The following is an 11,751-nucleotide window of genomic DNA, read 5'->3' as shown; positions in this document are numbered from 1 at the left end:
TGCAAACACATTCGACCTGAAACTTTCAGCATCCTTAAGTAGAAATATCCAAGATGTCAAAATCCCTTACGTTCGGAGCTCTCGACATCGCGAATCATGAGGCTCGCTATAGGGACAGGGTATTGGGAGAATGATGAAGATTAATAAGCGACTCAATTTATAACTATCGTAATTCACACCCGACCGGGCCACACAGCCGTCCGGGCCACCTACCCTCATTACAAATTTTCAAATTGGCATATCTCAACCAACACCTATTCATTCAACTAAATATAGCGATTCTTACATGTATTAATCCTGTGGCCAATCTCCCTACATCCACTGCACCTAGGCGGGGCCCTGGTAGGTGGCAGATTTGCCGGAATAGGCAATTCGCCCTGCCCATGTCACGGCGCAAGTCATACGTGGTGACTCAAGACGATTCACGATCGAATCGACCCCGCGTCGTCTTAGGGTAACAACCCTAAGGGCTCTGTGTGGGGCTATGGGGACTCGGTACGTGGAACCTCTATGTATATATTGTGGGAACTGGTGGAGCCTACCAGACCTCAAGATTCAGTCTTTGAAATCAGACCCCACAGACTTGGACTCTCTGTCTAGCCAATAGGTTCTCTGTCCTGCGATACAGACCCCTTAACATATACTTAGAATTCTCGAGACAGGATCACGTTGACGCTAACCCTAGGCTTTTTTTGGGCCACAAAAGCGATCTTTGCTTCTTGTGTGGTACTTCGTAGAATTCTCTGTCACTGTAAAGAATTAAACCAGTTTTACGGGCGAGCACCGACGTATGTACCGCAGGAACATCTACGGACATTAGCCGTGCGAGCTGCGATGTCACACAACGCAATACAAAATATTTTTGCCACTGTTCCCAACACATTTGTTATATTAGGCGGCATCACACCAATATTCAATACCATTAGTATGCGCCGCTCCCGTTATTTACGGAAGTGATGAGATACGGCTACGGTAGGGGCAGCAGAATCGATGTGTGAGAGGGATGAGGAGTGAGATTGCTAAAGGGGAGAGGTTCTACCTAAGTTATGGACTGTGGTGAGTGGCAGAATCCCATGCAAACAGGAAGAGAAGCAGAACTCCCCCAATATTGTACTTCAATGTGATAGGCGGGTTCTGGCTGGGTGAGATAAGTTTGCGACTCCTATCACCACAGAGAATTCAAGATTTCGAAAAATAGGTATTCAAGACAGCCTTGATCCATGAGGCTCCGGGATCTGTATTTACTATGTACATGATACGCCCGGAGTCTTAGTTTAACGACTAGTCTCTTACACAAAATATATCTCTTCCCTTACTGTGTTGATACTGGTATAAGGAATACATTTCAACGACATCTCTATTCTTACTTGAAATATTGCAGTCATTGCCGATAGATCCGCGCTACTTAGCTCGGTAAAGTGAGCTCATTGACCGCGATCACTAGACTTGATTTGCGGGCACTGCAATCGATATAAGGAAATATAGTTGATATCGGCGACGTAGAGGAGACCCCCGATTTCGGGATCCAGGTTGGAGACACGCCTCTATTACCCCACTCCCCGCCCCACCTATTTTTTTTTGTTTGGCCCTCGATCCTCTGCGTAGCCGCCTAATAATCAGCGATTAGCTATTGCATATAATGCTGCATCAGTATCAATCGCCCTAGAAGAGGTGGCTGTAAGTTGAAGACTTTGAAATCTTCGAAGTTATGTTTTAGCATATTCTATCTCTTCGGCCTTCCTATCCTTCTTTAAGAATGGAAGATTCGAATGTTCCTGCTGTTGCACGAGAGATCTTTTCGTTTTTCGTGTAGCTGCCCCTCGAAAATCATTTGAAATCATCTTCGATTCATAGTAATGCCGACGGGAAGGGAAGATGCACTCTAGGTGAACTACCATACCCCAGATATTGAAGTTCCATATCATTATTTCGCGTCTAAGACGTGCTCTTATATCGCGATTCTACACGTCACCACTCTCTGATTATGAATCTCTCTTCGGCCCCGGCAGGATTATGGTAGGCCTATAGTGAATTCAGCGCTCACTCAGACCGTCGCTTTGCCGGGAGTAAACCTAGCCCTCGTATGGACGGTGTTGCTTCGCCGAAATTCGGTTGTTTCTCATACGACCATTTCCACATCGGCCTCAATTGCGTCTATGATGCGTTACTATTGGAAGTCCAACCTCAAAACCAGCAGCATGTCACCCCTAGGCCGTGATTATTTTGAACAGTCGATGCATACCTCAGACACCAAGCTGAAGCTGCAGACTGGCGTCGTTTCTTAAGGAACAGGTCTCTTACACGGGCGGACGTTACGACTATTTTTACGTATCTCACCAGATAAACAATTCCATCAGTGTCGAGAAATAGTGAGGGAACGTCGAATCCTCCCAAATATCAATTTGAGAAGATTATATTCTTCGTGGATGTTATCCTGATGTACCTTGTCAAATCTGTGGAATCATTATTTTTCCCCCCAAATTAGAAGGCACGGGGTGATTAATTAGTCATCTTGTGTTTAATAAGGTACCTGATGCTTTGAGCTAGTTCTACTAGTTTTAGGACAGATCTCAGGTCACACAGACGCAATTCTGGCAATGAACCTTCCGTGAAACCAGCGTATTAAGGCAATATTGAAGTCGTTTGGCTGATAAGTAGCATTGCAATGTAGGGATTGACCTTTATTACCGAGAACTCGCCTACTGTACACTTATGAGATGTTTGGTTTGAGTGTATTCTAGAATTAAGTGGGTGCGGAGGGAAGCGGTTGCTGAGGTGCAGGCATAAGGATATCAGGGCCGCAAAATGCTGATATATAGAGAAAGGAGCGTTCATTCGTAATGATGAGGTGTATTGAATGTCTTCGACTTGTTGAAGCGGGTAATGTTGGGCTCGTCGCTTGATTGGAGTCGGAATCTCGCAGTTATATATAGGCGAGCTTGACTATATCATTGGAATTACAGTATTTTTGGTGAAGATCGAATTTCGAAGGACTGTTGTAAAGAGAAGACTAAGTATGTATGCTCCAATAGAAAGGTACTTAGCGTACATTGCAATAGAAGATTCTAAGTAATGATACACAGCACCATTAGTAGCACCATTCGTATATCTTTCACAGAGTCTTTTCCGAACAGAGGCGGTAGTTATCAAACACATCTTGTTCACGTCTCGAGGTACAGGGCAATATCTTACAATGGTCCTGGTCCAGTAAGCTCGCACAGGGGGTCCTTGGGAGTCCTGGTCGACTTCGGATCCGACATAACCATTGCTAATCTCTCTTTTGCGTCAATTCAAAGGCACTCGGGGAAATTCCTGACCAGTCGTTCCCTGACATTGGCGATACTGGTGATAAGCAAGGCCAAGACTGGGTATGGCCATTCAAGCGAGGCGTAATAGTCAACCAGCCAGGCCGTGCCCGTCCGCAACGTTACAAATTAGGGCCGAAGAGAGACAAGAACTTTCAAGCTACAAACATCGCATACGCCTCATGGGTTATTCTCAACGGTACCTATATCAAGACTGTGGAGCATCGCGCGAAATCTGAGGTCAAAAATCATGTGGAAAGACATATTTCCAGGGCAACTAACAAGAGTGGCCAATTTTACAACATAAACCTACGCCCAGTCGAGCTAGAATATGGGAAGCCGGGCTACATAAGCTTGGAGGATTTTATCAAAAATGATGACATCCTTTTGTATCAGGAAACGAGCCACGCAGAAGTGAAGAATACATCGGCGTTTATTGAAACAATTGCACAAAGGGTAACAACTAGCTTGCGCCATTATCTTTCCCGAGAGAATTCTGCTGCGCGGGAAAAAGCGGAACGCAAAGAAATAAAGGCAAGACAAGCACGCCTGCGCAAGGAAAAACTGACGACAGAAAAGGAGGGGGCCGTGAAAAGACTACGTAAGAGTTCGCAGGTAAAAGGCGATACAAAAAAAATCAAGAAACCGGAAAGGCCGGAAGAATGAGAAACAAGTCTCGGATAGAAAGTTACGAACAGCTCTGGAACGGAGTGGATTGGCTCAATTTTGAAGGGCTAGGCACTTTAATGTCTATCTACTGTCTGAGTGAACATTACCTATCTTATCGACTATCTTCTGGGTCGTTCTGTAGACCTCTCCGTTTCTTAGTATCGCCCTTTCCTGACCAAAGAATGTGAGAGTACTGTTCAAATGTAATCCCTAGCTTTGGCTTCTTCCGAGATCTTCCTGTCTCACAAAACTTCCCAAGACTTAATGGAGATGTCACCTCGGAGCACTGATACAAAGACTCTCGTGGTCACGCCAATCGACTAGTATCAAAGGGTATAGTGCCACTTATTATTTGGTCACCTTTTGCAAGTTGTGATCACCTGTTCAAACTCTCTGAGCGGTCTTCTTTTACTCAAGGTGTTCGTCCCCATCATGCCTTGCCTCCCGAGGCTTCTTCCTAAGCTCATCCGGTCAGGTGCATGAAGTCCCCAGACAAAAACACGATTCTGAAGATATCTGGGTTCTCTAGAGCCGGATGGAACAGTTGAGAACAGTAGATCTGATTGTTGCTGAGTAGCTGTTGTGATTTGACGAGGACTTTTCTTGCAATCTGTACATAACTGATGGAATGCAGCTACAGTAGAGGCAGCTGCACAATGTGAGAGAGGGGTGAGGAGTGAGATTGCTACCGGGGAGAGATTCTTTCTAGACTATGGACTGCGGTGTGCGAGAGTATCATATGCCATAATAAGCCCCCCTGAATCGCGACTCTGTGCGCAATTTAACTGGAAAATGGAATGAAACTATTTTACAGTATTGTGCGCCTCTGGCCACCTGGTCACGAATGTGATGATATTTGACATCCATCAATATGTTTAGTACGCCGATGCAAATCATAGCTCCCTGTCAGGAAGATGGTGCCTTGGATGTCCTCATAGATTAAGGTAGGCATATCCAGCAGATGTTCGAAGCCAGATCAAGTTCGTTCATAAAGAGGCGCAACCGCACCACCCCTGTACACCCAAAGAAGCTACGATGTACTCGCTTTTAGTAGACGAGAGCGCCACGCAGGTCTGCTTCTTGGAAGCCCAAGTGATAGTCCATTTGCAAGCTTGATTACGAAGCCGGACGTGGACATGCAGGAATCAGCATGCTTACCAGCCCAGTCTGCATCAACGAAGCCGAATAGGCTTCTAGGTGAATATGAGTAAGTGATGCATAGGTTTTCAGACCCCTTGAGGTAACGAAAGATGCGCTTTAACGCAGTCATGTGCTTGGGCGAGGGGCTGTGTGCGTAACGGGCCAGTTTGGTGACTGGAAATGAGATCTCTGGTCTTGTATTGACCATGAGCCAATTCAATGAGCCAACCATCTTCCGGTAAAGCTCGATCTCATCAGCCAATGCGGTGCCCTCACGCGGTTGTAAGATTTCTTTGTCATGAAAGGGCGTAGGCACTGTATGCGCACCTTGAAGTCCAAATCTATTCAAGATCTTGCGCACATACGCCATCTGCGAAAGGTAGATCCGGCCGTCCATTTGAATAATATCGATTCCAAGGAATCTCCTGACTTGGCCGTTATCAGTGACATCGAACGTCTTTCTGATTTGATCCTTCAACCACCTTCGCGCATCGTCAGGAAGCGTAATAATCAGCATACCATCAACATGCAGAAGGAAGTAGAGCCTGAGTTTATGTTGACGAAGACGAAGTGATCAGCCTGCAGGCACTTGTATTCAATGGCAAGGAATGCACCATAAAAGGTATTGTGCCACTCCCTTGGGCTCTCCTTCAGGCCATACAGCGTTTTGAGAAGGAGGCCGCATTTCTCTGGCTCTTTGAAACCTTCAGGAAAATCGATGTAAATCTCTCCCATCAAATCGGCGTTCAAGAATGCAGCCACGTAATCGATATGATGCATATTCCAAACATATTGGGCTGCAATTGCGCAGAATATCTTGAAACTTGAAGCTTTGGCTGTTCTGGCGTAGACATCAAGATGGTCGATTCCTTCGCGCTGCTTGGAGCCTCTTGCAATGAGGCGGGCTTTGTAAGTGCCGCCATCCTTCAAGTACTCCAAAACTTAAGAGACTAGCTTACTTTGTGTGTACTTCTGACACGTCCTGTAAGATACTCAATACAACCATATTGCTTATCTTCCCCTCTTTTTAACCCCTCCTCCCCGCCCCACAGGGCCACATTTAACTAGCGTACTGAAAAATGCGATGGTCAGGCTTATGGTGGACGGACGTATGTGACCCACCAGACGCCCAACTTGCACTCATAGATACCTAGCCAGCGACGCACGTGCCTCCTCTTTAAAAACCCCATCGAGCCACCAAATTGAAAGTACACGTCAAATTTCCTTTCTTTCGTCACCTGGTGACTTGATTAAAGTACGCACGAACTACACGATGCGACTTGGTTTAGAACTACATCAGCATATGGTGCCAGAATGGGCCTTGTTCTGCGTTCCCTACAATTCCTTGAAAATCTCCTTCAAAACAATCTTGGAACAATCCATAACCGAAGATACACATCCTGATTTCTCAGGTTTGTCAGCTATTAGTCTCAAACAAAGGAAGGTCTCTTACATAATATCAGGATTATACACGACTAACACCACCTGTGTCGATGCATTGAATGCCTTTTTACGACAGCAGTGCAAGTTTTATCTTCAAGTGCAGGTAGAGCTCCTCAGAAAACATGAATTTGAGCGGCTGCGCGACACACTACGATTCCGTCTTCCGATATATTGCAGCAAAAAGATATTTTGCGAACTTAAGAATCTACACAGAGGTCTTCTGAAATTGCAGTTGTTTCTCCGGGCGAATGAACAAGCTGTCGACAGGATATACAGAAAAATTGAAAACCGTTGTGTCACTCCGACAGAGCTCCATCACAAGCACAAGTGCCAATGGATGAAGTCGAAGGTTCATTTTCAGGAGAAAATTGGTAACTTGAATCGAGATTCGGAAAATATTCTGACAGGTGCTTTTTGCGCTTGTTGTGAAGAGCTACCATCAATCAACCCGATTTCTTCCGAGTCATCAAACTCTAGTCCCCTCGATCCCTTCGCAAGGGAAAGACTCGGTCTAGAATATGCCATTCGATGTGATGAGCCTTCCATGCTGGCAACATATCTTGCACTCTCTAAGGTGAACGATGCTCTTTCCTCAAATGCTGAGGCAATTCTCGACTTGCTTCTGGAGCTCTCAATAATTCACCATGCGGGAGGTTCAGTTCAGCACTTGGTGTCAAAAGCCTTTCCGGCAAATGGTTTGATAGCAGATCATAATCTTCTAAACCGCATGATCACCAGAGTGGGCGAAGAAAACTTGTTGCACGATCACATGGAACAAATTCAAACCAGACAGTCTCTCTGCGGAAGCTGCCGTGGTGGGACTTCAGAGAACACGGTTGATCTCGCTGTTGGCCTGATGTGTGGTGGCCAGAAAAGCACTATCATAGCCGTGAATGAATTTGGCCGCTTGCCACTTCATTACAGTGCGCTGTGCGGCCTCAATATTGTGTGCCAAAAGATTCTCGGTCATGCGCAAGATCAAGGACAAGCATCAAACCTCATCTTGTCTTTGGATGCTCAAGGACATAAACCATTCTATTATGCGGTGGCCGAGAATCACGTGGCTGTTGCAGAGATGTTCCTGAGCGTCTTGAAGGTTGAAGGTCAACTCAGTGGCCAGCACGGCTTCGATATCGTGGGCCACATGCAAAGCCTCCTCAATATTGCGATCCGGTATCAGTTTGACGACATAGTTGCTCTGCTTGGAAAGTCTCAATTCTGTTCTTCCAGGGGGTTTGCTCATTAAGAAAGCCCAATTTATGCTGCAGCTGAGATTGGTCGCGATGATTATCTCAAGATTCTGCTAGAGATCGACAATAAGGCAGGTTTAAACCATTTACAATTACCCTATGGTTGGTCAGCGTTGACTATCGCTTGCGTAAAGGGTCGCAAGAAGGCCGCCGCGCTCCTCCTGCAAGCTGGTGCGAGCCAGCACATACCTGATTACCGTGGTTGGTATGCCATAGAACATGCAGCCTTGAGGGGGCATTCTCTTTGGCAGAACTTCTGAAATCATGGGATAATTCTCAATTAAATGGAGACTGCTATCAAGCTCTTGCCACCAGCCAATCCGGCGGGGCTTGATCTCTCTGTTACTTCTGATCACACAATTATCAATATCGGAGTGTTGCAGAACGGAAAGCAGGGGAATGGAATCAACCCCAGGAAAGTCTCCACAATGGACAAGTTTCTCACCGGTGTATCACCACCGGTGGACATGTCTGTGTCAGTAGGGAGTGGTGTGAGCCAGCTGGTGCACTTACCAATCCTGAGTGACATGGTAAACGAACCATTCATATTCCCTATGCACAGTTCAGACGAAGCACACCTGGTCTTCAAGTTTTACCTTCAAGGCTCGCCACGCGGGAAGAGCGATCTGATATGCAGTGCTGCTACCCTACTTCGGAGTGAAGAAGATTACCTTGGATCAAACCGCGAAAGCCTTTTCAGGGGACGTACCATTCGTATTTTGGCAAAGGATTCTTCTGAGTTGCTAGGAACTGTGACGTTCACCTTCCTGATTGCGAAACAGCCTATGGACCCGAAAACTTCGCCACTGATCGACAATTACTTCTCAGAGCAAGGAACACAACTTGTTGGTCACAGAAGTAATAAAATTGGACGTTGCATGTTATGGTCTTCTAGATGACTGACATTGCTGTAGGTTCTGGTCAAAATACTGTTGATTGGAGCTATCTTCAACTCGGAGAGAACACAATTGAGGTTTGATATGCCTCCTATACCCTGAATCTGTAATCAACGTCGCTACTTATTGAATAGTCCATGCTCTCGGCCGCAAAACAAGGGGCATCATGTGTTGAGGTGGGACTTGTCACACGCGTAACATGTGTACTTCTCTAACATCAAACAGTTCGGTAAAAAACCATGAGTGTAGTATGACATCATCTTGTATTGGCTAATACGTAACAGATGTTCAGCTTACTCGAGTCCTTGTACCCGTCGTTTTCCATGACTTCTCATTGAGCAAGTCAGGTACTGATGTGCCCATCCATGATCTTACTTTCGAACAGGTATGCATGCCCTGAATGACCAGCGGCTCTCAAGGCTCACTATGGCAGTTTATGCACGCAAGCAAACTTCAATTTCCGAGAGAACATTCTCATTGGAGTGACGGCGACGGTAGTACAAAGTGCAACCCAGAACACCAGATCAAATACAGACATCGGTCACGCTCATTGACGACAGCCCATATAAAAAAGATCCATCATGTTCTCGATTGGATGAGATATACTTTTGACCTCAAAAACAAAGGTTTCAAGCCAAATACGCGAGGGTCATTCATCCAAGGCTCTTTCGCCACCCTGAAAGAGCTACTCGTAAAGTTGCCAGACTCTATCAGCTTCAATGTTGAGATTAGTATGTGTTTTGGTCCAATATCTTGTTGTCTAGTCTTTTTCGCTTAAACTTACCCGAATAAGAATACCTGAGACTCCACGAAGCGATTGAAGCTGGTTTAGCTCCCGTTGCGCTTGAGATCAATGGATTCGTCGATCGAATACTGGATCAAATATTTCAAAATGCTGGAGGAAGGAAGGTAATCCTTTCTTCATTCACGCCTGAAATTTGTATTCTTTTGGCCATCAAACAAAGAAGATATCCGGTTATGTTCATCACTAATGCCGGAAAGCTTCCGGCTAGTGATATGGAAATGAGAGCTTGCAGTGTACAAGCTGCAGTCAGACTTCTCAAGCGGTGGAATTTGGCCGGTATTTTCTTTGCATCCGACATACTACTTCTATGTCCGAGACTCGTCGGCTATGTGCGACATTCTGGGTTTGTTTGCGGGTCTTATGGCTCCTTAAACAACGTTCCAGAAAACGTGACGGTGAGTTAAAGCCAACAACAACTGAAATTAGCTGTCTAAAAGGTGATTTTACGGCGTGAATGAGCGATTCTCGCAGCTAACGAATTCCTTCAGGTACAAAAAGCGGCGGGCGTTCAGATTTTGATGGCTGATAGAGTTGGCGTTGTGTCAGCGGTGCTTAACGAGAACCACATCGACCCAGCAGCTAACGCATCAACTCATCTTGGCTAGGCACCTGTGATCGTTTTATGGGTCGGAAGGGTTTATTGAAATCAATGATTCTCACACATGGATCTCGTGGATCGGTCCCGCAGGAGTATTCACACTAGGTCCCACTCTATATTTAACTACCGAAACCTGGAGTAACTTCTCGGACTTCGAGTGCTCAGAGGGAAAATCCAGATCTTGGAAATTACCTCTGTAGTTGGTGTATTCTGTGACGCATGGGCAAAGGTCAGCTTAACAGCTGGTGAGTTGGTCGACCAGTTCGTGCGCGGACTTGGAGAGTGGAGGTTGGTCGTCGTGAACTGGTGAGTCTACTAGCCAGTTGGTCGGTTGGTCGGTCGACTGGCGAGCTGTCGTCAACTGGTGGGTCGGTTGACCAGTTGATGGAGAAGGACGGGGATTCGAGGTAGAGGTCACGTGACCGATGTTTGTGATCACGGAGTCAGGTGATTGTGTTTGTGTTTATGTTGTTGCCTTGGGTCTCCTATATGTAGATACTGTTGTACGCCAGTTAAGAAAAGCTTCAGAAGGACTCATTAACTTTTATTCTAACTGTCTGCGTGGTGTTCAAGGATCTCAAAGGCTGGAGAGGAAAAAAAGAAAAGAGAAGAGGCTACAGTCCATCCTGAGTTTTGAGACGGTGCGCGTGGTGTGCGTGGCGTGGTGTGCGTGGCACACGGGGTAGTCGTGGCACACGTATCCCTATCCTCCCTCTCATCCTGAGTCCGTTCAGTCCTGCCATGTTCACAACAGATACGCTGGAGCCTGAGGATTATTTGCCTTTCTGTTTACTTCTGTAGGGAATCTCCTATATAGATCTTTCTATAGGGATCTTCTACCTTACCGCTAATCTACTCTATAATAGGTATATATAGTTACTTTTCGCCTTCCTTACTTCTTCCTTTCCTTTTTCCCCTTCGTCTGAGTTTCCTTATTATAAAGGATATAGTTACTCGTTCCTCTTCTTTATTCTATATATAGATTCTAGTAGCTATATTACCAAAGAGTTATATAAAACTAAGACCTACTATTTCCTTTTATCTTTATATAATAGACCGATACTTATTATAAGCTATTAAGTCTCTGTGTATTACTTTTCCTCTTCCCCCTTTTCCCCTCTTTTAAACAATCGGCATAGTAGTACATATTAATATAGTACGCCTAGGTATTAATAAAGAACCCGGTGAGGGAGAGTCACGCGGAATGTAAGAAGAGAAATCAGTGCAGTCTCATTGAGTGCTAGGAGCTCGTGCACGCTGGGTCGGGGACTTGGCAAACTGAACGTGAGGACACCCAGGATGGGTCACGTGGGCTCTAGCCTGCCACAAGTCAAGAACTTCATGACTTCAAAGGACTCGCAGATTCCCCAAAGATAAATAATCCGAGGAGAATAGTTTAGAGGGAATAAAGAGTCAGAGTTGTCTTTTACCGATACCTACGTTGACGTACTCTGTAGCTCATAAGATATCTTTTCACTCACGTATCACTACATAATGCTAACCGTCTCTTCTCATAACTCGTATACGACCCAGTCCACCCTTCGGACTATTGCCCTTTTGGGAATTGCCCTTACACGGAACGCGTTAATAGAGCTTCTTAGCTAGATCTAACGCTCTCCCTTATAAGAACTAAGATATACGTTTT

The 11,751-nt window shown here is 45.6% G+C and overlaps 2 protein-coding genes across 2 annotated transcripts; both read left to right on the top strand.

Annotated features, from left to right (window-relative positions):
* Positions 1-6,894: 6,894 nt before the first annotated feature.
* Positions 6,895-9,103, top strand: N7539_008590 (uncharacterized protein; the record flags this gene model as incomplete). The annotated part of the gene is made up of 7 exons (XM_056938185.1): positions 6,895-7,777; positions 7,826-8,008; positions 8,123-8,665; positions 8,722-8,780; positions 8,838-8,879; positions 8,929-8,932; positions 8,988-9,103. 7 exons carry the CDS (start codon positions 6,895-6,897, stop codon positions 9,101-9,103), a joined length of 1,830 nt encoding a protein of 609 aa, XP_056786567.1.
* N7539_008589 (uncharacterized protein) lies at positions 9,104-9,912 on the top strand (the record flags this gene model as incomplete). The annotated part of the gene is made up of 2 exons (XM_056938184.1): positions 9,104-9,434; positions 9,497-9,912. The coding sequence occupies 2 exons, from the start codon at positions 9,104-9,106 to the stop codon at positions 9,910-9,912; spliced, it is 747 nt and encodes a 248-aa protein (XP_056786566.1).
* Between the last annotated feature and the right edge of the window lie 1,839 nt (positions 9,913-11,751).

Source organism: Penicillium diatomitis (assembly GCF_028827545.1).
Source record: "Penicillium diatomitis strain IBT 30728 chromosome Unknown utg000013l_segment0_segment0, whole genome shotgun sequence".
Classification (NCBI taxonomy): domain Eukaryota; kingdom Fungi; phylum Ascomycota; class Eurotiomycetes; order Eurotiales; family Aspergillaceae; genus Penicillium; species Penicillium diatomitis.
This window is presented reverse-complemented; position numbering and strand designations above follow the sequence as displayed.